This window comes from Pipistrellus hanaki (assembly GCF_964339955.1).
Source record: "Pipistrellus hanaki genome assembly, chromosome: 4".
Taxonomy (NCBI): domain Eukaryota; kingdom Metazoa; phylum Chordata; class Mammalia; order Chiroptera; family Vespertilionidae; genus Pipistrellus; species Pipistrellus hanaki.
The window spans coordinates 7,086,323-7,113,768 of NC_140506.1; the positions used below are offsets into that span (position 1 = coordinate 7,086,323).

The 27,446-nt window shown below is 45.1% G+C and overlaps 2 protein-coding genes across 3 annotated transcripts; one reads left to right on the top strand and one right to left on the bottom strand.

Annotated features, from left to right (window-relative positions):
- Positions 1-7,903: 7,903 nt before the first annotated feature.
- RPL37 (ribosomal protein L37) lies at positions 7,904-11,099 on the bottom strand. Its single transcript, XM_084882057.1, has 4 exons — positions 10,995-11,099; positions 10,156-10,291; positions 9,894-9,978; positions 7,904-8,505 (listed from the first exon to the last, which is right to left on the bottom strand). The coding sequence occupies exons 1-4, from the start codon at positions 10,995-10,997 to the stop codon at positions 8,436-8,438; spliced, it is 294 nt and encodes a 97-aa protein (XP_084738183.1). The 5' UTR covers positions 10,998-11,099; the 3' UTR covers positions 7,904-8,435.
- Positions 11,100-15,432: 4,333 nt separating this feature from the next.
- On the top strand, positions 15,433-24,259 carry CARD6 (caspase recruitment domain family member 6). Of its 2 annotated transcripts, none has more exons than XM_084880562.1 (3): positions 15,433-16,017; positions 17,518-18,042; positions 21,149-24,259. In XM_084880562.1, the coding sequence occupies exons 1-3, from the start codon at positions 15,735-15,737 to the stop codon at positions 23,692-23,694; spliced, it is 3,354 nt and encodes a 1,117-aa protein (XP_084736688.1). In that variant the 5' UTR covers positions 15,433-15,734; the 3' UTR covers positions 23,695-24,259. The 2 variants fall into 2 exon arrangements, with proteins under 2 accessions (XP_084736688.1, XP_084736687.1); XM_084880561.1 differs by having other exon boundaries at positions 15,436-16,017; positions 17,476-18,042.
- The last annotated feature ends 3,187 nt before the right edge of the window (positions 24,260-27,446 follow it).

Sequence of the window (27,446 nt, forward strand, 5' to 3'; positions counted from 1 at the left end):
CATGCCCAGGGGAAGTGGAGTGTGTATATTTATTTTTAATAAAAATAAATGTAAAAATACAATGTTAAGTGTATTTATTAATTTTCTTCAGCATGGGCAAAATCAAGTGTAAAAAACGACTCTGTTTATATGATCTCAGTTTTGCAGTGTCATGGCGTTTGGGCCAGTGTCAATGGGCAACGAGTTGGACTCTTCATGGAAATGATATTTAAAAAGTAAAAGACTAAAAATGTCTTCTTCCAGTGAAAGTTACCAAACTGTCCTGATATTCCTATGCTCCTTGTTTATGAGGTGGAAGTGGCACGCACCAAGCAGGTAGCACAGGGCCAACAAAAGCCTCTGCGCTTAGAATCCCATCAGCTGAGCGGAGAACAGTTACAGCTAGCCTTGGAGGTCACCGGTTCCTGCTTTATGACGGACTGCTCATATTTTGAAGGGCCAAAACGTTGGGAAATCTTTGGTTACTGAGAATATTGGGGGGCTGGGCAGTGGTTACTGTTGTGACTTTTGCTGATTTCTTCACCTTCACTGGTTTGCCTTTTTCGGATCGCCACAAAGCAAAAAGACCTCTCCAGCTTCTCTTAGAGAAAATAAACAAACACTTTCATCTCCCCACCCCCAAAATAGCATCTTAAATTACTTTAGATGTGAATCATGTGTAGAATTTAGCCCAGCAAGTTTCTGTTATTTCTCTAAAAGAAAAAAAAAAAAACAACCCAAGTTACCTCAGCTGTATACAGTGCCAACTAAGCCACAGAGCATCTTACAAGGGAACAAACCAAAGCTGGATTTTGCAAACCCACCACCAATCTCTTCTTGAAACTATGAAGACCCAGTTAAGAAAGTAAGGGGGGAAAGAGAGACATATGTAATATTTTCAACAATGGGAATTATTTTTTAAGTATGTTACAAAATTACAGGGGGGGAAAGAAAGTAATACAAACTTATTTTTAGTGAAACATCAGTTTGCTTCCTCTTGGGTGTTGTTTTAAAATATGTTTTTGTTTATTTTAGAGAGAGAGGGAGAGTGATAGAACATCAGTGCATGCTCCTGGCTGGGGCTGAGCCCTGAAATCCAAAATCCAGGCATGTGCACTGACCGGGAATCCAACCAGCAACCTTTCGGTCAATCCACTGAGTCACACTGGCGAGGCCCTTTGGTGTTATTTTGGACTATAATTCTATTTAATAAGTATTTATTTAATGCCACTATGAACTCAAAAGCATTGTTGGAGAAATTAAACCTAAAATCATAGACCAAGTCATTGCATTGGTTAGAAGTCATCCTGTCCAGACTCCTAGAGTCTGTATAAGCAGCTTTTACTGCGGCTTTATTTTCTTGTCCCATTGAAAACTGAATCCAATTTACAGGTCCTAAGAAATAAGCCTTATCTACTTTTCTCTTTCCTTCTTTTTTAAAAAAAAAAAAAAGGCACATTTTCTTCCCCTCTCTTCCTTTCCTTCTGCCATTGACCGGGTCCCCAAACCTTGGCTCTCTTCTTTTCCTCGGGCATCTGATAACCTGCCGACACCGACACCCTGGGTAGCTAGGGAATGAGGGTCGTGGGCCGTGCTCTGGAGGAGCTCCTAATCTCAGGTGGCAGTCCTCTGAATTCCCTCCCCCCAGAACACATAATACTCTGTGCAGCATCTTCTGGTGGGGAGGCAGAGATAAGGTAGGCTGTGGCTTCTACCGTGTCCAGACCATCGGCTGTAACTCTGCCCCGAGCAAAGCAAAGCAAATTGGGATGTAAGTGGGCAGGAGCCACGCTAGGGAAGTGACCTTAAGTCCACTCTGGTTTAAGGGAAGGGAAAATGGGAATTGTTTCCAGTGCTTTGCTTTTATTCGTGTAAGTTATAGTTCATGTCAGCGCTGACGAAGACACACCAGTGACCCAACACGGGCGGAGACCTGGGGTGTCAGCAGGCCTTGTCAGCTGCTCCCTCTGTAACCCTTCGGAGGTATAGGGAGCTGAGCACTCAGCCTTTTCTTCTTCTTTTTTTAAAATATATTTCATTGATTTTTTTACAGAGAGGAAGAGAGAGGGATAGAGAGAAACATCGATGAGAGAGAATCATCAATCAGCTGCCTCTTGCACACCCCCCACTGGGGACGTGCCCACCACCAAGGCACATGCCCCTGACTGGAATCAAATCCAGGACCCTTCAGTCCGCAGGCTGATGCTCTATCCACTGAGCCAAACCAGTTTCAGCCTCATCCTTTCCTTCTTAAGGCCATCACAGTGTTAGTGCACCTGACACTGTCAGGTGGACATTATGCCTCCTCAATGTCTACCTCTAAACATGGCGACCAGAATTAAACATTCTGAGCACTCCACTGCCGCCAATGCAGCCTAGCATTCCCTTAGCTGAGCTGTACTTACATGATAACCAACATTCAATATTTATTAAACGTAAGTAGGTATTAGGCAGTTTGCTAGATTGTAGTAGATACTCTAGTAAAAACACACATGTGATCCTAAAAGGGGTACCTAAGAGACATTCAGGTAAAGATACCCAGGAATATACTTGTAACTCAGGTCTGTTGCTCCAAAGGAAGTTCAGCCTCAAGACTGGGCATCCTCACCAAACAAATGGGCCAGTGATAATGGATGAGGCCTCCCCAGTTTGTAGAGTTAAGGGTTCCCAGGACCGAACACTTACTTAGAGAACATGGATAGACAATTTATATTAGACTCTCCCTAGGCGATGACAGTGACTACAATTAGTTTGTGGGTAACTGTCCCTTGTTAACTTGTGTAGGTGATTCCTAATTCTTGGTCTGAGTTCTGTGAGCCACTGTCAGGTTCATGGAAAGAGACCCCAGGAGGGAGGTTGTGGGAACTTCTGTTTGTAACTAGTGGGTTTGCAGCTGGTTCTGAAGTGATGTAGGGGAAAGGGCGATTGAGTAGACTGAACCTGTGGGAATTGAGTGGACTTAAAGGGCACCCTGCCGATGTCAGAATTACTTACTGGTGGGTGAAGGATCCCCGCCGCCACCACCCACCACCCCCTACACACGCCCACACCAGTTAGGCCTGTTTCAGGACCATTTGTTGAAAAGGCTGTTCTCCACGGAATTACCTTGGCATCTTTGTTAAAATCATTTCACTGTTTGGGCTTATTTCAGGATGCCATTGTTCCACAGATTTATGTCTATTCGAATCTTTTATTTCAGAAAGGAAGGGAATGAAAAAAAAAAAAATCACAAGTTACCTCAGCTGTGAACAGTGCCAACTAAGCCACAGAGCATCTTACAAGGGAACAAACCGAAGCTGGATTTTGCAAACCCACTGCCAGTCTCTTCTTGAAACTATAAAGACCCAGTTAAGAAAGCAAGGAGGGGAAGGGGACGCATGTAATACTTTCAACAATGAGAATCATTGGCCAGCTGCCTCCTGTATGCCCCCACTGGGAATCGAGCCTGACCGATATTCGAACTACGACCTCCTGGTTCATAGGTTGACACTCTACCACTGAGCCACACAGGCTAGGCTTTGTTTATTCTTATACCAATACTACACTATATTATAGCTTTATATAAAAGGCCTGTTTTTTTGTGTGTTTTTTAAAAAAATCTGTGTCACTGAAGCCGGTTTGGCTCAGTGGTAGAGTGTTGGTCTGCAGACTGAAGGGTCCCAGGTTCGATTCCAGGCAAGGGCATGTACATTGGTTGCGGGCACATCCCCGGTGGGGGGTGTGCAAGAGGCAGCTGGTTGATGTTTCTCTCTCATCAATGTTTCTAACTATCTCTCTTCCTTCCTCTCTGTAAAAAATCAATAAAATATATTTAAAAAAAAAAAAAGAAATGCAATTCTTTGGGGGAAAAAAAAGAAACTGTGTCACTATTGTAAGGATGTAATTTATTTAATTCAACCTCTACTTAGGGGACTTGTGGCCTGTGGACATCAGGCCCCAGCTCTCGCTCCCAGGCTCACAGCACCCCCACCTCCCTGGCACCACCCCTCACCCGTTCCACCATCCTGCCTTGGGGGCGATCAATCCACAGCATTCCAACCTCCCCCCTGGGTGGGGGTGGCCTAGCAGCCCAGCTGTTGCAGGGCAATTAAGCCCCTGCTCACACCAGCTTTGACCTGGTGCCGCCCCTCAGCTCACTTGCTCCACTATCCAGCTGCCATCCCACTCTCATGGGGGCCATTAGCCCCTCTACTGCTGCCCCCTGGTGGTCAGTGCACATCATAGCGAGCGGTTGAACTCCCAGTCAAATGACCGCCAGAGGGGACGATTTGCGTATTAGGCTTTTACTATGTTAAGATAATTGATAACATTTATCAAACTCTTACCATATGCCAGGCACCATCTTACTTTGTTCTTAGAACATTTCACAATCAACAATGTTATGTAGATACAACCATTTTATAGTTAAAACACTGGGTTTCAATTAATAACTTACCTAAAAGCTAGTTTTGTTTTTGATTGCACCTATATATTTAGTGAATGCACCGTTACTTGTGGTAAAGACTTTACCAAATGACCCCTCAACCCCCAAACAATAAACTTGTTTCTGTGTAGGTTTGTGCTACCCAGGAGAATAATCACTAGCCACATATAGCTTTTGAGCATTTGAAATGACTGGTCTGAACTGAGAAGTGCAGAGTGTGTAATATACACTGTATATTGAAGACTTGATATGAAAGAGAATGTAAAAGAACTGTAATTCTTATACTGATTACACAGTAAATATGTTGGAAATATTGTTGAAATTTTAACACATTAAGATTAGCTTCACTTTTTTCATTTTTAAATGTGGCTACTGGAATATTTAAAACTACATATGCAGTTTGCATTTGTGGCTCACTTCTATGTGCTTGCCTGGCACATTTCACAGACACTTACATTGGCCAGGTCAGATTTAGGCAGGTTGAGTCTCTCAGCCCCAGTGCCTAGGCAGGGCCAGACCAAATGATTTCATGGGCCTTATGCAGCCAATGGGCCAGACTTTCCTCACCCCTGGTCTACTCAAGACAAAGAAAAATATGAGACAGAATGTAATACTGTCTTTTTCAAGTCTACTAGTTCATCTCTTCAGATTCCGAGTTGTCTCTGATGAAAAAATTCATCCAAAAATGTACAACTATTGAAGAGTTTAACCCATGATATGTCTTCATATAGATTTTTTGAGGGAGCGTATCAGGAAAGGGCAGATTTGCTCTGATCAATATGACTGGAAAATGGCTTGCTATTACCTTATAAACATTTAATCCTGGGATCAAATTATTTGAGTGGTATCTTGACCTCTACATATTACAAGGTATGATTAGCACCGAGGTTCCGTGTCCAGGCCAGAGATGAGTGAAGATTCTATTCAATGAAGACAAATGTGCTACAAAACTAATTCTACGTTGTACCATCAGGTCCTAATTAAAGGAATGCATTCCAACAACATTCACTGTTGTCCAAATCCTTATTAGCAGCAAATGCACACCTTTAACAGGTAACCTGTGCCTCAGCTGTCTCCTCTCCAAACGAATGGAGTTTGCTTCCACTAACTGGAGTCTCTGGCAACCCTAAAAGCACAGTGCCATGCTGTGCCTCCTCCCAGCGGTTCCCAGTGCTCTCCAGAGCCATCCCTAATTGGACAGCACTTCCCTCTGGGCCTCCCACTTCCTGTCTGTCTGCCCTGGAGAAGCTGCTTACCTCTGAGGGCTGCTCCCCTGGGACATAGGGACCATAATCAGTTTTCATCTAATCTCTACTCCGAGGTGGCTGAGCCACATGACACACAGCCAACTCTCTTCCTCCAGTTTGCCCAAGGTGGCTGTTTCTGAAACACCATTTGTCACCAAGTAGATTTGCTACCTCCTCAGTCAAGTCTACCACCTGCCCCAACTTGAGGAAGCTAGCCCTTTCTCCAATACCCTGTTTTTTCAGTTTTGTGTTTTTTTGTGTGTTTTTTTACTTTGAATCTTCCCCTGAAAGGACTTATTTTCTCTACATAACTCAGGAGTTAAAATCATTAGATATTTTGTAAGGCAAATACTTTTTACATTTGCTAGGTATCTATTTGCAAAGCCATGTTAAATCTAACATCAGAATGGGGCTTTTCTTGCCTCAGAGAACTACCAATACCACTTACTACATACTGAGTGCTACCTATCTTAATGGGCCCCTCCATTACTGAGTTATCAGCCATTAGTAATACTGGAACTTCAGAAAGATCTGAGAGCAAGTCAGATTTCGGTTCAGCAAGCCAAAATACCATTTCATTTATTGGGAGGCAGCCCAATGTACCGTATTTTTCGGACCATAAGACGCACTTTTTTCCCCCAGAAGTGGGGGGGAAAAGTCCCTGCGTCTTATGGTCCAAATATAGCCTACACATATACTTTAAAAAGTTTTTTTACTTGCCCGGCTCTGTGTGCTTGCTGTAGCCACTGTCCATTCCTCCGTGCCCAGAGTGTCTGCCCTGCTCTGTAAACCCCGAGTGGTAGAGGAGTTCCCATGTATGGTAGTCAGCCTCCATGCCCTCCCTGCAGCCATATCTCCATGTCAGCCCAGGTGCGGTGTATGGTAACTGCGTAATCCAAACCGTAATCATTGCCTGTACCCCTTGCTGGCCCATACTCCGTGCCCGGAAGAATGCCGCGTCTATTCCCCCAATCATTCCTCTCCGCCCTCTGTTGCTGTGCTTGACTACTGGGTAGGCGTACTGTAGATCTCAGCAGAACCTTTACCATAAATCAACTTTATTCTAATTTATTACTGAAGTCTCTCGTTATTGTGTTTTACAGTACATTTTGTCTTTTGCTGACTGTATTTGTTAATAATGGCTCTAAATGCTGCTGTTTACAGGGTTGATTACATGTGTTTATGACTGTGATGTTGGGTTTTAATGCACATAAAATATTTTAGGACACTATTTGTTTCAGAATCTTTTTTTCTCCATTTCCCTTCTCTAAAAACTGGTGCATCTGTCTTATGGTCCGGTGCGTCTTATGGTCCGAAAAATACGGTAGATTCCCCTCAGCAGGGGCTTCTATACAAGTGAACATAAGCTGAGGGAAAAGCAGGAAGAGGGCAGGAATTAATGTCTTGGGAAAGCATGCGAGAGCGCCGTAAAGACCACGCTGGTGAGCCAGTAAAGAACCCAAGAACCCACTGAAGGCAGGTTAGGTAGGATGCTATCCTAAACGAGAAGTTAGACAGCAGTTCAGTCACTATTTTATGGTGACTGTTCCAACACTTGTGCTGTGTAATCTTCTGTCCTCACTCAGCAGTCCAACAGTTATCTCATTTCCAAACTCTGGCAATAAGCCACCAAACTGGGAAAGCATGGCAAAACATTCCGGAGCACTTTAACACAGAAAAACACTTGATCACCAGGTTGAAGGATAATAAAGTTCTACCAGGGATCAATTTATCAGTGCCTTTAGTCTACATTAAGTTTGTACTTGGCTTTCCTTCCTCCTCAATCCACCGCATTTGTATATGGCCCTAGGGAATCTCACACCTTGCAGGTCCCTTTAGTTTTTCACTTAAACCAAAGTCTACAATGTTAAGTGCCAAGCAAACAAGAGGTAGATGGTTGTATTCCTTATCAGGGAACATGCCCAGGTTGCAGGTTCAATCCCCAGTAGGGGTCATGCAGGAGGCAGTGGATCGATGATGTTCCTCTTTCATGGCTATTTCTATCTCTCTACCCCTCTCCCTCTCTTTAAAATAAAAACCCACAACATAATAATAAAATTCATCTGACCCCCTAGCCTTCAAGTCTCACTGGTACTCTAAGCCCTATTGCATAGGACTGACCACTCCCTAAAATCATTACCCTGTTGCAAGCAAATGTTGGTTTGCTAAAAGGAATTTATGCTTTTACTCTGAACATGTGAAATATCCAGAAGCCACATAAACTGTATAACTTTATCTTACTACATTCTTTTTTAAAAAAATATATATTTTATTGATTTTTTTAGAGAGGAAGGGAGAGATATAGAGATGAGAAACATTGACCAGCTGCCTCTTGCACACCCCCTACTGGGGATGTGCCCACAACTCAGGTACATGCCCTTGACTGGAATCGAACCTGGGACCTTTCAGTCCGCAGACCGAAGCTCTACCACTGAGCCAAACCGGTCTCGGCTACCTTGCTATATTCTTTTTTAAAAAAGTATTTCTATTGATTTCAGAGGGAGATAGGAACATCAATAATAATTGAGTCTCACAGTGGGGATCCAGTCCAAACTCACCCACGTGCCTTCACCAGTAGTTGAACTGTGACCTCTTGGTTCTCCTCTTCTGCAGCATGGCAACCCAGCACACAAGTTATTCCTCCCAAGCCACCACCAAACAAGTCCACCTGACAGTAAGTTGTCCCACGCCAATATAGTCCATTAACACCACAAGCCTACTGAGAATACCTTAGCACACCGGGTATTTTTTAAAACCGAGATTTATTGCGCGACTGATCAAAATCCTTAAGATGAACTGGATGCAGCCACAGCTGCCCTCTTGGGTTTGGGTGTTGTTCCTTCACGGAATCCATGCCTGCACCAAGTTAAAAACAAGAACGTTACACCTCAGCCACACCATGCATACATCTTATTTTTTGCTAAAACAAATTTTAAATGAGCTTATCTCAGTCACATGCTGAAATCAATGTAATTCATATGTTCAGACATTTATTTGTACAACATCACTGATAAGCTCCCAGTTTATTTACATCCTGCTTCTAGGTACCTACTTCAGGGACATAGTTAACTGCACTTGAAAAGTAAACTCAGCAACATATTTGGTTGTGCTGAGCACTGGACTGGTATTTCCCCACACCTGGTAAGAGACCCAGGTATTGTGAAAACGGATCCCTATGCTGAGGCAGACGTTAACTACCTTCCCTTAGCCAAGGAAGCACAATGGCACGGCAAGTGCAGGTGTTTCCTAAACTGCTGGACAATGCTCCCCATTCTAACTCAGTGGTCGGCAAACTCATTAGTCAACAGAGCCAGATATCAACAGTACAATGACGGAAATTTCTTTTGAGAGCCCAATTTTTTTAACTTCTAACGCCACTTCTTCAAAATAGACTCGCCCAGGCTGTGGTATTTTGTGGAAGAGACACTCAAGGGGCCATAGAGACACATGTGGTTTGTGAGCTGCAGTTTGCCGACCATGGTTTTAACTCATTCACTATTCACACTTACTCCAAGGAAAGTGTGCTGTTATCCGCCTTTAAGATTTGTGAATTGAGGCACAGAAAGGGTCAAGACTGGCTTCAGTTCGTGCTCTTAACCCCTGCATGGCACCAGCAGACCACTGGACAAGTCCACACCACTGTGCAAATTAAAGATCACCTCAGCACAGGACAGCCACAGCTAACAGCCCCTGCTTCCCAATCTTTTGAAATTAGGAAACACGGAGCTGGGTGGGTAGAAAAGCCAAGGATTCTGCTAAAATCTTCCATTGCACAGGGCAGCTGTGCACAACAAGGAATCACCTCAGCTGAGCCCTTCCACCAGTTAATGTTTAAAAACCTACTGTCACAATGCCATTTGCAAGTCTAGGCTGGGGCTGAAACCCCTGCATTCCTAACGAACTTTTAAAGCCTGCCTTTCAAAGACTGAAAATTTCTCTCTGTATAGCCGCAACAGCAACTGTTTTCTACAGCGGACTTGCCCAAAGCGGGACTCCAGACCTCATTCACACACCTCTGCCATGACAAACTTCGGCAAGAATGTGCGAGGTAGGCATTACCAATAAATACTATCACATCCCTACACGTTTACAACTCCTACTACAGCTTACTTAAAGATTAATAAAACCTAGGTTCCATGGATCCGAAGGTCCTAATAACCCCCCTCATCAGGACATCCTCCTGTTACACCCCTACACGAATGAGACGGTGCCCGCCCAAGCTCACACAGCCCACGGAGCCGTACCTGAATCTGCGGTACACGATCTTCAGGTGCCTCATGCGGCCGGTCCCGGTGGTGTTTCGTCGTTTGGCCTTGGCACTCCAGTTGTCTGAAACACAAAGGGCGGGTAAGGGGCCTGCGTGCCTCTGCCCGGACCCCTGGCCCACATCGCCGGCCAATACAGGCCAGACAGAGCCTCCCGTGGCTTTCACATCAGCTTCACGGGCGTACCATCCGCACCTCTTCCCGGGGGCCCCCCGTGCCGCCCCCCACCACCCGCACTCACACTTCCTCTTGCGCTTGGCGGGGTAGCCGCACTTGCCGCAGGTGGACTTCTGCAGGTGGTAGGCCTTGGAGCCGCAGCGGCGGCACAGCGTGTGCGTCTTGTTGCGGCGCTTGCCGAACGATGACGTCCCCTTCGTCTGCAAACGGAGGGGGGCAGACAGCTCAGCCACTAGTCACGTCGGGCCCAGAAACTAGAGGATCTGAGACAGTCCGGAGGGCCGGAGCCGCGGGCAGAGTTTGGGATTTTTAAGTCCTTAAAGGCTCAACCAGAAATCACTACCGGACATGGGTCGGCTGGTGGGGAAGAACAATAACTGGACCAAAGTTTTATCAATAAAAACTTTAAACTGAAAGAAAAAAAAAGTCACTACCGGCCTTACACGTCATCTCAAGCTTTCCGCAAGAGTTGCTGTGTCCTGAAATCTGCCACATTGGAGGGTGGGGGGAAGGGGAGGCGGAATGTGTTTTTCCTCCTACCCTCACCCCCAAACTTCGGGGGTCCGTCCGCCACCACCAACTAAGTCCTTTGCTTACGGAGCCACACATTCCAAACCAAGCCGCGCCTTCCTTCAGTGCCCATCCGAGCGCAGGGCGGTGCGGGCCCCCAAAGCTCGGATCGCAGCCAGGGACCTAGAGCGGCTCCAGTCCACGACTACAGGCTCGGCCCCCCACGCACAATCAGGAGACATTCTTCTGGCTCGTGAGGGCCGCAGCGTGTCTCTCTCCTGTCCACCCGCCGCCCTCATCGGGAACTCGCCAGGATCCCCACGGAGAGCGAGGAGCGAGGCGCGGGGGACGAGGATGGAAGGCGATTACAACCAGCCCTTGCAAACAACTCACCATCTTGCTTCTGCCGCCGAGACCAAAGAGGCCGGAAGAGACGGCACTTCCGCTATATCGCGCAGGGAAGCTTCCGCCCTGGGAAGTACTTCCGGCGGGCACGGTGCATCGTTCTCAAGTGTCCGTCGCCGCGGTGAGCTGGGGGTCGAAAGGAGGTTCCGGAGCCAGACGGGGCCAATAGGAGTTTAGCTCCCGGCAGGCGGGCGGGGCCAGAAATGGGCTCCTCCTTCTCCTTCTGCTGCGGGACAGGCTCCTGGGCCTTCGCCGGTATTTGTCAGAGCGGAGACCTCATCGCGGGTTCCTGGCCGAGACCTCATCGCGGGTTCCCGGCCGAGCTGCGGGGGAAGCTGGGGTGTGACGCTGGCCCTCCGGGGCTCCCCGCGTCGTTGGACTGGGACGCCGATGCGGAGAAGCCGGGTTCCCCCCATTGCTCCCCGGACCTGAGTTGAGGTCACTGCGTGGATCGAGGCTCAGAATCTGAAAACCCAAGCAAATCGCGTGTTTTATAACCAGTCGTTTCAGGGCACGATTTTGTTTCCGAGTTTCATTGTGCCCAGGAATCATACTTGGATTTAAAAAAATATATATTTTATTGATTTTTTTTACAGAGAGGAAGAGAAGGATAGAGAGTTAGAAACATCGATGTGAGACAATCATCTATCAGCTGCCTCTTGCACACCCCCTACTGGAGATGTGCCCGCAATCAAGGTACATGTCCCCAACCGGAATCGAACCCGGGGCCTTTCATTCCGCAGACTGACACTCTATCCACTGAGCCAAACCGGTTTCGGCCCTGGATTTTTTTTAATGTGCTTTATTTCGCAAAGAGAAAAGGAGAGGGGGAGAAAAAATAGAAACATCAATGAAAAGAGAATCATGGATCAGCTTCCTCCTGCGCTCCCCACGTTGGAGATCCAGCCCACACCCCGGGAATCCAACCAGGACCTCCCGGTTCACAGGTGGAGGCTCAGCCACGGAGCCACGTGGGCCGGGCCACAAGCGCATCCGAAGTGTGGTTTCCTGGCCCCGACCTGAAGAATCCGAGTCGTTCATTGTTATTTGTGTCTGGAAGTCTGTACTGAAGAAATGCTTTCCAAATAGTTTCTAATTGGTGGTTCCCAGACCTCCTTAAGCATGAATCCGGTTGTAACCTCTTATCCAACAAAGCCCCAAGCCTCGCAAAAACGGTATAAACCGTCCAAACATTTAAAAATCACAGGGAAAAACGATCCCAAATAACCATAGAATGTGCCTTCTAAAGCAAACCAGGAACCCTGTACCTGCCCTATGTGAAGTATCAGCAAAGGAGACTTAACCGCTATCAGAACAAGATGAACTCTAGGAATCAGGTTTAATTTGGACAGGGGAACAGTTGATTAGCTCAGCCTAATTACTGGAGCGGGAGAGGGAGAGGGAGGGAGAGCCACATGCTAACCTGACAAGCTCAGGGAAGGCCTGCATGGCAGTCTTGCAAACTTAACGACTTAAAGTAACCACAAAGGGTGGTCTGAAATTAAAACTGTAAAAGCAGTTATAGTGGGTAGTCATGTCCTAGGCCAGAATTTTTCCTGACAAGGTCATTTTCTACCTTACCTGAGCTTCTGGTCTTTTTGCAGCTAAGATAACATACCTATGAAATGTCAGGTAACTTGTAACTTCCCTTTTTCCTGAGTCCACAGGGCACAATCCAGTGCACCTGGGTGCAGGGACTGAGACTTTGAATTCCTTCATTGTTATTATCCTGTTAATTATTGACTGTTAACTATCCAGTTCTCACCTGAGTAAAAGAATTATGTGTCTTATCATTATATATATATATATTATAAAAATCAATTATATAATATATATATATAATTGATTTTTTTACAGAGAGGAAGGGAGAGGGATACAGAGTTAGAAACATCAATCAGCTGCCTCCTGCACATTCCCCACGAGGATGTGCCTGCAACCAAGGTACATGCCCTTGACTGGAATCAAACCTGGAACCCTTCAGTCTGAAGGCTGACATTCTATCCACTGAGCCAAACCAGTTAGGGCTTACTTATTTTTTTAAAAATATATTTGTATTGATTTCAGAGAGGAAGGGGGAGCGAGAGAGATAAAAACATCAATGATGAGAATCATTGATTGGCTGCCTCCTGCACGCCCCCTATTGGGGGTGAGTCCAAAACCTAGGCATGTGACCTTGACTGGAATCAAGCCAGGGGCCCTTCAATCCAGGAGGCTGACAAGTCTAAGTTCTATTTACTGAGCCAAACCTAGGCTTCCCACCTTTGCTTTTCCCCATCTCCCTAATCTTTAAAAAATATACATTTTATTGATTTTTTACAGAGAAGAAGGGAGAGGGAGAGTTAGAAACATTGATGAGAAAGAAACATCAATCAGCTGCTTCCTGCACACCCCTTTCTGGGGATGTGCCTGCAAACAAGGTACATACTTTTCACTGGAATTGAACCTGGGACCCTTGAGTCCACAGGCCAACGCTGTATCCACTGAGCCAAAGGGGTTAGGGCCCATCTCCCTAATCTTATCACCAGTGGATTTCATGTAACCCACTAACCTCCTCTTTTGATTGTAGTGTATAAAACAAGGTGAAAAACCGCCCTTCTCCGGAGCTTTGTCCCAATCCATTGGGAATCTGCTTTCCAGCAATTGTTGACAGTTTGGCTCAACTAAACTCACAAAAATTATTTACAGGTTTGAATGTTTTTACATAACTATTGTATCAGGCTCTTTTCTAGGTGCTGGGAAAAGAAGCAAAGATAAACCTTTTACTAAAAAGTGACATGCTTGGGCATGACCATCCACCGTGGCCTGACTAGGAATTTAGGATCAGATAACCGTGTGACGTTTTCAGGTTCTCATGAACTGCATCACCGTAAATAAAGGCCAATTAAATGGGTTTTAAAAATCAAAGTCTGCTACTAAAAACAAAAAATTATTATGTAGTAATTTTTAAAGTAGAAAATTTGACCCCCTCTGTAATCATACACCAATGTTACAATTGGGTATCTTTCGTAGCTGTGTCCTTTTAAATATATCTATATGCACATGTGTACACTATACACATTAATTTTTAAACAAAAATGGGGTCTAGGACTTATTTTCTGTAACAATATATCCTGGGTATCACTGCTTGTCCATATGTACAGGTTTACTTCATCTTTTATATATATATAATATATATATGTATATATATATTATATATATATATATACACATATATATTATTGATTTTTTTACAGAGAGGAAGGGAGAGGGATAGAGAGCCAGACACATCTATGAGAGAGAAACATCGATCAGCTGCCTCCTGCACACTCCCCACCAGGGATGTGCCCGCAACCAATGTACGTGCCCTTGACTGGAATCAAACCTGGGACCCTTCAGTCCGCAGGCCGACCCTCTATCCACTGAGCCAAACCGGTTTCGGCATTACTTCATCTTTTTAACCACTTTTTGGTGTTTCATTGTTCATGTATCAACATGTATTCCACAATTTATGGAAATTTTTGGTTACTTTCAATTTTCTGTTGTAAAGAGTTTTGTAATGCAGACATTGTACATACATTTTTGAGCATCAGTCTGAAACAATTCCTCTCTGAAATTAGTAAAAATATGTATTTAAAAAAAAAGACAGGGAGAGACTTCTCAGAGAAGTTGACCCTGGGGCCTAGTCATGCTGAGATTGAGTCACTGATGGAAAGAGCAGATAAATACCACCACCCCCCCCTCCCCAAGATGGGCTGGGAGGGCTCAGGACTGGATTCTCCCACTGCCTTTCCTTGTTTGTATCTGCTCCTCCAACTGGAGGTGGCATTGACTTATTTAATCTTTGCCAAATAGAATTAATCCTCTTTTTATTTATTTATTTATTTTTACAAATACATTTTATTGATTTTTTATAGAGAGGAAGACAGAGGGATAGAGAGTTAGAAACATCGATGAGAGAGAATCATTGATCAGCTGCCTCCTGCACACCCCCTACTGGGGATGTGCCCACAATCAAGGTACATGCCCTTGACCAGAATCGAACCCGGGACCTTTCAGTCCGCAGGGTGATGCTCTATTCACTGAGCCAAACTGGTTTTGGCTAATCCTCTTTTTAAAAAATTATTTTTCTTTCTTGAGATTTTATTGCTTGTTCTGAGGATAAGTACACAGACATTTCAGTTTGATCCTTTAAAAAGTATTTTCAAAGACATGTTTATTGATTTCAGAGAGAGGAAGGGAGAAGGGGAGGTAGAGAGAAACATCAATGATGAGAGAGAATCATTGATTGGCTGCTACCTGCATGTCAACTCCAAGGGACCAAGAGGCCTGGGAGCCACCCTGCCTGGGGAACACTGTGTGTCCAGTCCAAAACTTCCGTATCAATAGTAATCAGACTTGTCTTCCTTCTCTCTGAGGCTGCTCACCCTTTTGTTTTCTCTGTTTTGTGCAGTGAGATGTGTAGTCATTAGCCAATCCAGCCTGTTCCCCTCTGCTCTGCCCTGTTTGCACTTCCTTGTCTGCAGCTCAGCCTCTCCTGTCACCTTTCCTGGCGCTGTTTCCTCTTTGGCCGGAGCAGATTTAGGGACCAGCTCGCCCTCCTCCCCTGGGGCTGCCCCTGTGCTGCCCTCCCTCAGGAGCTGACCTTCCTCCGGAGCATGTGGCAATGATTAGCTGCAGGGACCCGCCTCAACTTGTGATCATTGGGAAGGCTTGGGCAATCCAGTTCCTGCTCTAGAGAAAGCTGGAGCTATGGCTGCCGGGAGGGCTCCCTCCGAGGTTATAGAAAGAGAACGAAAAAAGTTGCTGGAAATCCTCCAGCAAGACCTGGACTCGATCCTGGATTCATTAACCTCTCGGAGGCTGATTTCCGAGGACGAGTATGAGGCCCTGGAGCGCATTCCAGACCCCCTGAGGAAGAGTCGGAAGCTGTTGATTTTGGTGCAGAAAAAGGGAGAAGACAGTTGTCAGCATTTCCTCAAATGTTTATGTAGTACTTTTCCAGAGTCATCGACCACTTGGGGCTTAAGGCATGGTAAGTTGAATTGTTGAATTTCTACACTTTTTTTTTTTGGTGGGAGGGGGGGCGGGGGGAGGTGGGGATGGTTGTGAAAGGGGTGAGGCAAATTTCCTGGAAAAAGAAAAGAAAAAAGAAACTGATCACCTTTTATTTTTATTTGTCTTTCTCCCAGGGATAATTTTTCACTGAAATATAATAAAGAGGAAGTGGCCAGCAGTTAAAAAGCAGGGGACAATGTCTCTTATCAGTTTAGGGGATTGATCATTTTTTCTTTAAACTGTGTCCAAAATTTGCAGTGGTTTTAGTGCCGGTATAGACTCCTCATTGTTATAATAGACATCTCCAAATACTCACAGCTGGAAAGAGACTACAGGGATTTTTTTGTGTAGTAAAGGAATTCCTGAACATAAGCAATCCCCAAACCACTGCCTGCCTCCCTCACCTTGTATAACCATTTGGAAAATGCAGGGAAATTGGGAAAATAATCCCTTATGTAGTAGGTCAGTCACTTTCTTTTTTTCTGGGGAACCCTCGTGTTCTAAGTAATTCCAACCCAAATTTTTCAATGTGCAGAGATAATTAAATGAGGAAGCCGTCCTTCTGGAATGGATTGGTTAGGAATTCCGTAGGTTACCGCCAGGGGCTGGTGTAGCTCCTTTTATGGGACCTAAGGCCTGTTGAAGATCACTTTAAGAGGCATCACACAGGTGCAGTCACAGGTTAAAAAAAAAAAAAAAAAAAAAGGTTTATGTTAATGGTCCCTAATGTGTGACAAAACCCATTTGCTTAAAGAAATAGACCTTACTATTTATTTCTAGGATTTACAATTCCTAAATTAGAGCACTCTGCTTCCTGATTAGAAATGATTAGGATCAGACTTCATTACCAAGGGCCCTAGGAGTTCTGAACTGGTTTGGGTCACAGTAAATCCACAAGTTAGCGCTGTTCATAAGATTCAAATTTTGTTTTGTTCATTTAATGCTTGAGTTTTCTGTGAAAGACTTGGAATTTTTTAAAATATATATATTTTACTGATTTTTTACAGAGAGGAAGGGAGAGGGATAGAGAGCCAGAAACATCAATGAGAGAGAAGCATATATCTGCTGCCTCCTGCACACCCCTTTCTGGGGGTGTGCCCGCAACCAAGGTACATGCCCTTGACCGGAATTGAACCCAAGACCCTACAGTCCGCAGGCCGACGCTCTATCCACTGAGCCAAACCGGTTTTGGCAAGACTTGGAATTTTGAGCAAGGCAGGAGGAGTGTGTTCTGATTTTTTTTTTTTTTCCAGCGGGAAAAGCAGGTCTGACAGTTGACTTATTGCCATCTATGTTGGAAGGGACAGGTATTCCTATCCTCCAGTGCCATAAAGAAGAGAGATAATGCTCTGAGAGCTCAGAAACACAATAGAAAACTTCTTTTTGTTAATTTAGAAAACAAAGTGAAAAACCCCATAACTTTCTTTCTTTTCAGAGTTTTTAAAACATGAAAATATAGAATCTCCTCAATCTCCAGGGGTAAGCAAGAATTCGGAAGACCTATTTTCCCCGGGAAAGGAACAGCTGGAGAGTTCTGAGATCACAGTGTCCTTTAAAAAGAAAGAACACCTGGAGGAGGTGGACACCTCTGGGATGCTCATAGATACGGAAAGTAGTTATGGCGAGACGGCGTGGTCCTCAGGGGAAAACGAGAAGGCGTACAACCCACCAGCAGCCACGATGCCACCTTCAGAGGAGAGTGTCGAGTCTGAAGTTTCAGGAACTATCGATTATTCACAGGACCAACAGAGATACGATGAGCCCGATGAGTCTTTATACTTAGGAGAAGAGGAGTACCTAGCTTCGGCTGTATTCTCTGAAGATGCAGAGAGCAATGGGGAAGAAGAAGGTGATGACGACCCAGAGTACCTTGTCTACGGTGGGGAAGAGGACCCTGTGTATTCAGAAACCGCGGAGTTCTCTGGTGACGAGCAGAGTTACGGTGACTCAGAACCAGGCATGCTGTTGGAGGAGGAGGAGGAGGAGGAAGAAAGTATGGAAGGTATGGGAATGACTTGTGATCGTTAGGCAACAACATGTTTTTAGGTTGCCGTGGCAGAATGGAGAGACAGGATGTGGGACGGCACCAGATGTCAGCCGTAGAGCAGCCTTCCCTGTACCTCTCTAGCCTGGACTGTCCGTAGGTGGAGTTGACAGGGAGGGAGACCCAGCACCTAGGAAATGTTGGACAGGATAAGCCAAAGTAAACACTGAAGGCAGCTGTAGCTTTCTGATATCTCCACAACATCATTTATGTGAAAATGAACTAGCATCCATTAAGCTTAACTAGGTATTTCTATACCTCCATGCATGCTTATGGACGTGCATAGGAAAAGGGTGGGAAGCAAACATATGGGCCTCTCTTAGAAGGGAAGTAAGAGTTCACCAGTTCTCCTCTGTCACACATGTAAGAGTTGCTAGACACTCATTTTATTGTATTTATTTTTTATTGCTTTAAATATATTTTTATTGATTTCAGAGAGGAAGGGAGAGGGAGAGAGAGATAGAAACATCAATGATGACAGAAAGTCATTGACCTGCTGCCTCCTGCACACTCCCTACTGGGGATCAAGCCCACAACCCGGGCATATGCCCTTGACCAGAACTGAACCTGGAACCCTTCAGTCGGCAGGCTGATGCTCTATCCACTGAGCCAAAACGGCTAGGGCTGCTAGACACTCATTTTAGCTGCTACCTTCTATTCCTTAAATTAAGTCTCCTTAGTCATTTTAATGTCTCTGTAACAAATGGATATGGTAATGATGGGCCTAATGATTGAAGTGAAAACAGGAGAGGAGTTTCTGATGAATGGATAAATTCACAATATACTGTTACTTGGCTAATCCAGTCCATATATTGCCATCTTGGGAAACTATACTGGCATCTTCAATTAGAATATTTTTTCTTTTTAAAAAAAATTTATTTATTTTATTGAATTTATTGGAGTGACATTGTTTAATAATACTATATAAGTGTCAAGTGTACAGTTCTATATCATCTGTATGTTGTAGTGTGTTCCCCACCCCAAGTCAAGTTTCCTTCCGTCACATCTATCCCCCTGTGCCCTCTCCTAGCTCCCCAGCCCTCTTTCCCTCTGGTAATCACCATGCTGTTGTCTGGGTCTATGAGGTTTCTTTTTTCTCCCCTTAATCCCTTTATTTTTTTCACCCTGACCCTCTACCCCATGCCCTCTGATAGCTTTCTCTTCTATGAGTCTGTTTCTATTTTGTTTGTCAGTTTATTTTGTTCATCAGATTTCACATATAAGTAAAATCACATGGTGTTTGTCTTTCTCTGACTGGCTGATTTCACTTAGCATAACACTCTCTGGGTCCATCCACAAAAGGCAAGATTTCCTTTTTTTATGGCCCAGAACTATTCCATTGTGTAAATGTGCCACAGCTTTTTGAAATTTCAAAATATGACAAATGCTCTCTTTGGGGAGATCTTGCCTAAGGAAATAGGCATCACCAAGTTCTGAGTAGAGAAGGGAGAGATGACTACCACCTCCCATTCTGTCCAAATCCCGGGGGGATTCCGAATCCAGTTCTGGGAGGGGAAAGAGTTACAATATTTCCTTCTCACCACACCTGGTATTCGTCCGCCAGGACTGCCTAAGGAGGTGCCACCAATTGGGGAGATTGGACAATAAACAACAGAAATGTATTGTCTCAACAGTTTGGAGGCTAGAAGTCTGAAATCAAGGTGTCCACAGCCTTGGTTCTCTTTCTTTCTTTCTTTCTTTCTTTCTTTCTTTCTTTCTTTCTTTCTTTCTTTCTTTCTTTCAAAATATATTTTATTGATTTTTTACTGGGAGGAAGAGAGAGAGAGAGATAGAAACATTGATGAGAGAGAAACATCGATCAGCTGCCTCCTGCACACCTCCAACTGGGGATGTGCCCACAACCAAGGTACATGCCCTTGATCGGAATCGAACCTGGGACCCTTCAGTCCGCAGGCTGATGCTCTATCCACTGAGCCAAACCGGCTTCGGCAGTGTTGGTTCCTTCTAAAGGCTGCAGAGAAAACCTGTTTCTAGCTTTGCTGGTTTGCTGGAAATCTTGGGCAACTTTCAGACAGCCCAAGGATTTTTTTAGAGTTACTTTGGTTAATTCTTAAAATGTATACTTTTCTCTCACTTCTATTGTTTCTTCTAAGGTTTTTTTTTTTTTTTTTTTTTTACGGGATTCCGGATTCGAGAAGCTTATGTTAATTTGCCATCCACCAGGAGCAAAAAAACGCGATCAGATCTTCTTTCTCTACTAAGCACTATCTCTCTGTTCCCTAGAAGTAGCTAGAGGGTACATTAGGAAATGGGAGACCAGGAGAAATTAGGTGCAACATGGACATTTGGAGAAAACCTAAATGGCAATGGCATCTTCCTTTTCTCCAAACTTTAGCAAGAGATGCACTTGAGAAAGGAATCAATACCAGAGAATTCCTCATACATGTGTATAATGAAACACTAACAAGGTTTTCATTTTCTGCATATACACATTAGCCAAAAAATTTCCAAACCTTGAACTATGATGGATCAGCTAAAATGAATTAATTAGATCTCTATATATACTGACTGGGGAGATTTTGTAAGAAATACCATTAAGTGAAAACAGGTTGTAGAATCATTTGTTTAGTATAATATCATTTATGTGAAAATAAGCTAGCATCCATTAAACCAAACTAGGTATTTCTATATACCCAGGCATGCTTATGGACATGCATAGGAAAAGGGTGGGATGCAAACATATGGACGCCTCTTAGAAGGAACTTACCTAAATTGGTAGAGTTGTTTCATCTTTTACAGTGAAAATAGAATTACTTAGACTTGCCGGAACCGGTTTGGCTCAGTGGATAGAGCTTCGGCTTGGGGACTGAAGGGTCCCGGGTTTAATTCTGGTCAAGGGCATGTACCTTGGTTGCGGGCATATCCCCAGTAGGGGGTGTGCAAGAGGCAGCTGATCGATAACTCTCTCTCATCGATGTTTCTAACTCTCTATCTCTCTCCCTTCCTCTCTGTACAAAATCAATAAAATATATTTTTTTAAAAAAAGCATTACTTAGATTTTACATTTGAAAGTGACATTCATGGAGTGTCTTCTCTCCCACAGAAAGAAAAAAGGTGTTTAAAGACGTCCTGTCCTGTTTGAACTTGGATAGGAGCAGAAAGCTCCTGCCGGATTTTGTTCAACAGTTCTCCTTAGACCGAGGATGTAAGTGGACACCCGAGACTCCGGGAGACCTGGCCTGGAATTACCTGGTGAAAGTTCTAGCACTGGATGTGACGGCCAGAGATTCCATCCTGAGACACGAGGTTCTGGGCGAGGATGGCAGAGGGGCATCGCCATCCGGAGTGGAGGATCTGGAAATGAGGGACACACCAGCCATGAACCCCCTGGACGTGCTCTGTGCCTCCCTGCTGTGTTCAGACAGCTCTCTGCAGCGGGCTGTCATGTCAAGCATGTATCAATGCGGGTTTGCCCTTCCTCTGCTCCTGCCAGATGCGGAGAACAACAAAAGCATCTTAATGCTGGGCGCCATGAAGGGCATCTTGAAGGGGCAGCCAGCACTGCCTTCAGAAGGGCCCGCGGGGGAAACCGAGAGGTCTCTGGCTCGCGCAAAGATGCCCGTCATCTCTTTTGTGCGTCTAGGAGACTGTAGCTTCTCCAAGTCCAGAATCCTCAACGCACTGCTCAGCCCTGCCCAACCCCAACTGCACAAAGTCTTCCTCCATCACGATTTGCCTGTCCCCGTGCTTCCCCGGCAGATCTCGGATGGCCTGGTGGAAATGGCGTGGCGCTTTCCCGAGAGTGACCGTCTCAGGGGAAACCCTCCCCTTTTCCCAGAGCCTGCTGCTGTGGCCAACCTTCATGGCGATCTAGAAAGTGTCTGGACACAGTTTGGTTTCTTGGTGGAAGTTTCCTCAGCTGTGTTTTTTTTCACGGACTGCCTGGGTGAGAAGGAGTGGGACCTGCTCACGTTTCTAGGAGAAGACGCCATCGGAAGATGCTACTTTATCCTCAGTCCCCAGGCCAGGGAGAGTGAAGAGGCGCAGATTTTCCAGACGATTCTGAAGTTGAAGCCATCACAGCTACTGTTTTGGGAGGAGGAGGAGGAGGAAGCTGGGGAGGAAGGGCGGAACTGGCGGGGCCTCCGGACTGCCCTCCAAGAGGTGATGGCCTCGTCACTCCGACGGGTGTCTGTGGAGGACATGGCCTCCCTGGCCAGGGAGTTGGGGATCCAGGTAGACCAAGACTTTGAGAACGTTCAAGGAATTCAAGTTTCCCCTGGTGACAACCTGGCTGGGACAGTTGAAGAGGAGGGGCAACGAAGACACAGTCAGCCGGAGAGCTCGTCTGAAAGCCCCGCGGAGGTGCCTGCGAGAGAGCCTGGCGCCGAAGGCGAGGTCACCCAGGCTCTCCAGAATGTCCACCTCGCCCCAGTGTTCGTGCCTTATGTGCACAACCTCTGTCCGTTCCCAGTCAGAATTGGAGGCCACCTGAACCATGCTCCTGTGAGAGGCCCTAGGGTTGCAGGCTTCCACCTTGGGTCAGAGCAGAAGTCCAAGTGGTTCCGTCCGCCACCCTTTCATAATTCCAGGGTCCATGGTCAAGGCAGAAGTTTTGGGGTTCAGTACTTCCAACCCCAGAGATTTTGTCCACCTGGAAGTTTTATGAAATTTTCGAGACCTGCTCGGGGCCGTCACATGGTTGGACTATGGGGGAGACCCCCAAGACCCATTTGGCGGCATGTGAAGACGTGGCTTGGCAGACCGCAGACCCCGGGAGGTCACTTCCACGCACAGCCAGCAGGACCAGCTGGGAAGCCACCGCCTAGGCAGGCCCACGCCCGGGGAACACAGCCGCCCGAGGCCACTGAGAAACAGATGAGAACATCACCCCACACTGTGACTCCTCACCCTCGAAACTTTCAGCCAGCAGGGGTCATACACAGACCCTTAAGACCCGCTTTTCAGCAGGGATTCAAGCTAAAGACACCAGCTGGGCCTTCAAATCCAGCTGGCCGAATGGGATCCCATCCTACATCTAACAGATTTTTACCCAACTCTTTGTTCCGTCAGCCCACGCCATCCCAGGGCAAGCATTCCCAGGCCAGACCCTTCCAACCTATGGCTTCTCAACCCAAACCGACCCAAACAAAGCCCACTCAGCCCCAGCCCGCCCAAGCTAGATGCTTCCCATCCAGACCCACTCAGCCCCAGCCCTCCCAAGCTAGATGCTCCCCATCCAGACCCACTCAGCCCCAGCCCTCCCAAGCTAGATGCTCCCCATCCAGACCCACTCAGCCTCAGCCCTCCCAAGCTAGATGCTCCCCATCCAGACCCACTCAGCCCCAGCCCTCCCAAGCTAGATGCTCCCCATCCAGACCCACTCAGCCTCAGCCCTCCCAAGCTAGATGCTCCCCATCCAGACCCACTCAGCCTCAGCCCTCCCAAGCTAGATGCTCTCAATCCAGACCCACTCAGCCCCAGCCCTCCCAACCTAGATGCTCTCAATCCAGACCCACTCAGCCTAAGCCCTCCCATGCTAGGCCTTCTCAGCCCAGACCTACTCAACCCAAGTCATCAGGAACCAGTGCGTCACAGGCTAAGGCATCCTACTCGAGAGCAGGGCCCAAGAGGGGAGGGAAGCATTAAAGTGCTTACTCCAGAGACCTGTGAAATGTATCCTTTACGCAGGCCATTCCAATCACAGGATAATACCCTAAAGAAGTGATGGTAAGAGACTACTACCATTAGCATGACACACAACAGGAGATATGCACAGCCTAATTGTAAGAATTGTGTCCCTAAGAAAGAGGGGAAATATGAAAAGAATTAAGAATAGAATAAAGTGGTAAATAAATTAGTTGAATCCAGCCTTGAGTCTTAGATAATATATAACCTGAATCCAGGGAATGGGTTTATGAGGCAGCCCCACTTGAGAAAGAATGGGCTTGGAGTCTCCAATTGTAAAGAGATCATAAACTATGGCTCGGGCTGCCTCAGTATCTAAAATGAAATTGCCTTAGATTTTGGCTGTTCCAGAGTGTCTTGGTCAAAATTTTTGGTTTAATATCAGGCACTAACCAGGTAATCCTGTTTGTTTAGGATAATCAATTTGCTTGTGGTGAATTTGCTTAGATGATGAAACTCTCATTTGACCCTTATGTATAGAAATAATGAACTATCAACCAATAAAATTATTTTTCATTAACTTTAATAGTGATCTGTGCATGTTTCATTATTTTAAATATTTGTGATAGGTAAGATAATTGGGCTTAATCTTAGAAGATCTAATACATTAACCTCGTGATTTCAGCTTAAAATGTATACTTACCAGTAAGTTTTTTTTTTGGTTTGTTTTTTGTTAATCCTCACCTGAGGATATTTTTTCATTGATTTTTAGAGGGAGTGGAAAGGAGAGGGAAAGACAGAGAGAGACATCAATGTGAGAGACACATCAATTGGCTGCCAGGGGACCTGCAACCAAGGTACATGCCCTTGACTGAAATAAAACCCGGGACTGACACTTTATCCACAGAGCCAAACAGGCTAGGGCTATATACTTAAGTTTTTTAATGTTGGAGTAATTATTATTATTACTTATTGATTTCAAATGTATTCAGAGGCCAGCTATTTTTGTTTGTAGAAGGTAGAGACAAACATACATGGTTAAACATTACAAGTAATTTAGCAGCCACCTTGGGCCATTAATTTCAAACTCTTCCAATGACAGTTTTTGAATTTAATGTTAATAGAGGTGTTGGGTATAAAAGCATTTCCATTGTTGGTGGGAGCATAAGCTAGTACAGTCCTTTGGGAAGGCAATTTGACTGCATGAATAAAAATAAAATAAAATACCTGTAACTTTTGGTCCAGTAAATTTATTTTATGAATTCATTCTACATATATTCCTGTTAATGTATGCAAAGATGTATATGTGTAAAAATATACAACTTTTTTTTTTTAAGAGAACATTTATTGGGTAAGTTACAGAGGTAGAAAAAGTAATTCCTAGAAGAAACTGGCTTAGGAAACAAGTTCTAGAGGTAAAGAAAGGGCCCTTAGAAGCTAATGGTAACGTGCCTGGTGGGCTGGGTGGTAGGAGGTAGGAATGAGGGGGAGGGGAAGACGGGTGTGAAGGGGAGGGAAAAGGAAAGGCACAGGCCTGGTCCCAGGAGGGAGAGTGTGTTGGGTCCTCCATCCTAAGGGTTTTAAGGGCAGAAATTTTAGGGAAGGTCCCAGGGAAAGATCTCAATAGAACATTCAGCAGTTTTCCAGGTGTGTTCTTTCAGGGGGTACTGAACCCCAAAACTTCTACCTTGACTATGGACCCTTGAATTACGACCCACTGATTGATTGGCCAGCACCAGGGCAGGTCATTATTCCATGCCACTGGTCCTAAGGCTGGTTATCTGGGCCTGGAGCTGAAGTACAATGATCCCCCTCATGGCCAGTCACAGGGAGGATGGTCTCACTCCGCTCAGTCAGGTGGACTCCACTCCATGGGGGCATCCTGGGTGCCACCTGGGCCGTCCAGTTTTACTCCTGTCCTTGAAGAGTTAGCGCTATCCTTTCAGGCCTCATGACAGATTAATCTTTGGGGTAACGGTATCTGGTAAATGTGCCCCGAATAAGTGCATGAAAACTGGCATGGGGGATTTTCTTGGTTGAAAGAGGAGTGAAAAAAAAGCAAAAAAAAACAAAAACAAAAAAAACAAAAAAACCCCCCAGAAAACAGAGGCTGGGGCACATGAGAAGTCTGAAATGCATCATGTGGGCCTGACCATGAGACCTGCTCCCCTGTGCTAAGTCCAGCCAGAAGGATCAAGCTTAACAGCTTCTCCGTCCCAGGACCTTAATTCATCGGCGGCATTCTCCTCATATATCTTTTGAAGGCTGCTGTCAGATGGAATAGAAAATGCTTTAGAAACCCATTTGAATTATAGCAGCACCATATATTTAATATTTTTGTCGGAGGGACTTAGGGTGAGCAGAGGGTCAATTTTGCCTTTTTTCCCCCCTCTCTCTTTTTAATCAGAAGGGGCCCATCACTCAGCATAATAGTTAGTGGGTTTGGGAGTGAAAAAAGTCCTCTCAGCATAAGGTGAACCTGTTGGGTTCGAAAGCATAATAAGCTGTCTTTCTTTCCTGAAATAGACCCGATCAATATACTTTATTGTATTTTATCGGGGCATTCATCAGATAAATCTGATGAATCAAACGCGAGGTAAAGCTTTTTCTGAGAGGCTTGGAAATGCATGCACCTGGGATCTGGGGCTGTGTCTAGGAATATTATTCATTCTGCAAAAATGCTCTGAGCTCCCACTATGGGCCCAAATGCAGAGCGTCTGGGGAAACATTTAGCTATTTCTGCTGGAGTGGGGGTCACACAATCAGCCCATCATGCAAGGCCCAGTCGTGAAGGAGTGGAGAAGCCCGTGTGCAGGGCTGTTTCTCAGCAGAGCTTGTCAGGGTGATGAAGGCTGGCTCTTCAGGTTCCAACTGTGAGTGGACAGGACAGCAGCCGGTTACAAGGGGAGCAGTTGGCCTCAGTGCTTTGAGGTCACCTATGGTGACAAAGGGTAAGGCGGAGTGTTGGGGTGCAGATGCTGCTAGGTGGGTGGGTGCACAATGAGAGTGTGGAAGTCCTCTTATAACGGATTCCATTGTATGAATGAAATAGACAAAAGGCACATGAAAAGATGCTCAAGATTATTATTAGAAGAATGAAAATCAAAGCCACAATGAGATATGTCTTCGCACCTTCTCTGATGGCTATAATTAAAAAGATGGACAGCGAGACGTATCAGAGAGGATGTGGAGAAATTAAAGTTCTTGTGCACTCTTAGTGGAAATATTAAATGGCGCAGCTGATTTTGAAAATAATTTGGTATAGTTCCTCAAAGTGTTAAGCAAAGAGCTATATTCTCAAAATAATTGAGATATCTCTATACAAAAACCTTATATGAATGTTCATAGCAGCATACTATCTAATAAAAAGGGTGTGGAGATTGTGGAGACCTATATGTATTCAAGATTAATTCTATATATTTTGGATTTCATAAACCCCATAGAAAGGTCTTATTTTTTTGTTTGTTTTACACTATAAAAATAAAATTTGTTTTTTCTGTTTTAATTTGATGGAATGCTTCTTGTTCATCAAGTGTCTGCATGGTCACTAGATGGCACTATTGAGTCATGGAAAGTAAATGGCTTTTTTTTAAACTTCAAACTTTATTATATTTTTAAATTTTAATTTTTATTAATTTTTTTGGTGACATTGGTGAATAACATTAAATAGATTGCAGGTGCACAATTCTACAGCACATCATCTGTACACTGTATTGTGTGTTCACCACCCAAAGTCAAGTCTCCTTTCATCACCATTTGTCCCCCCTTTACCT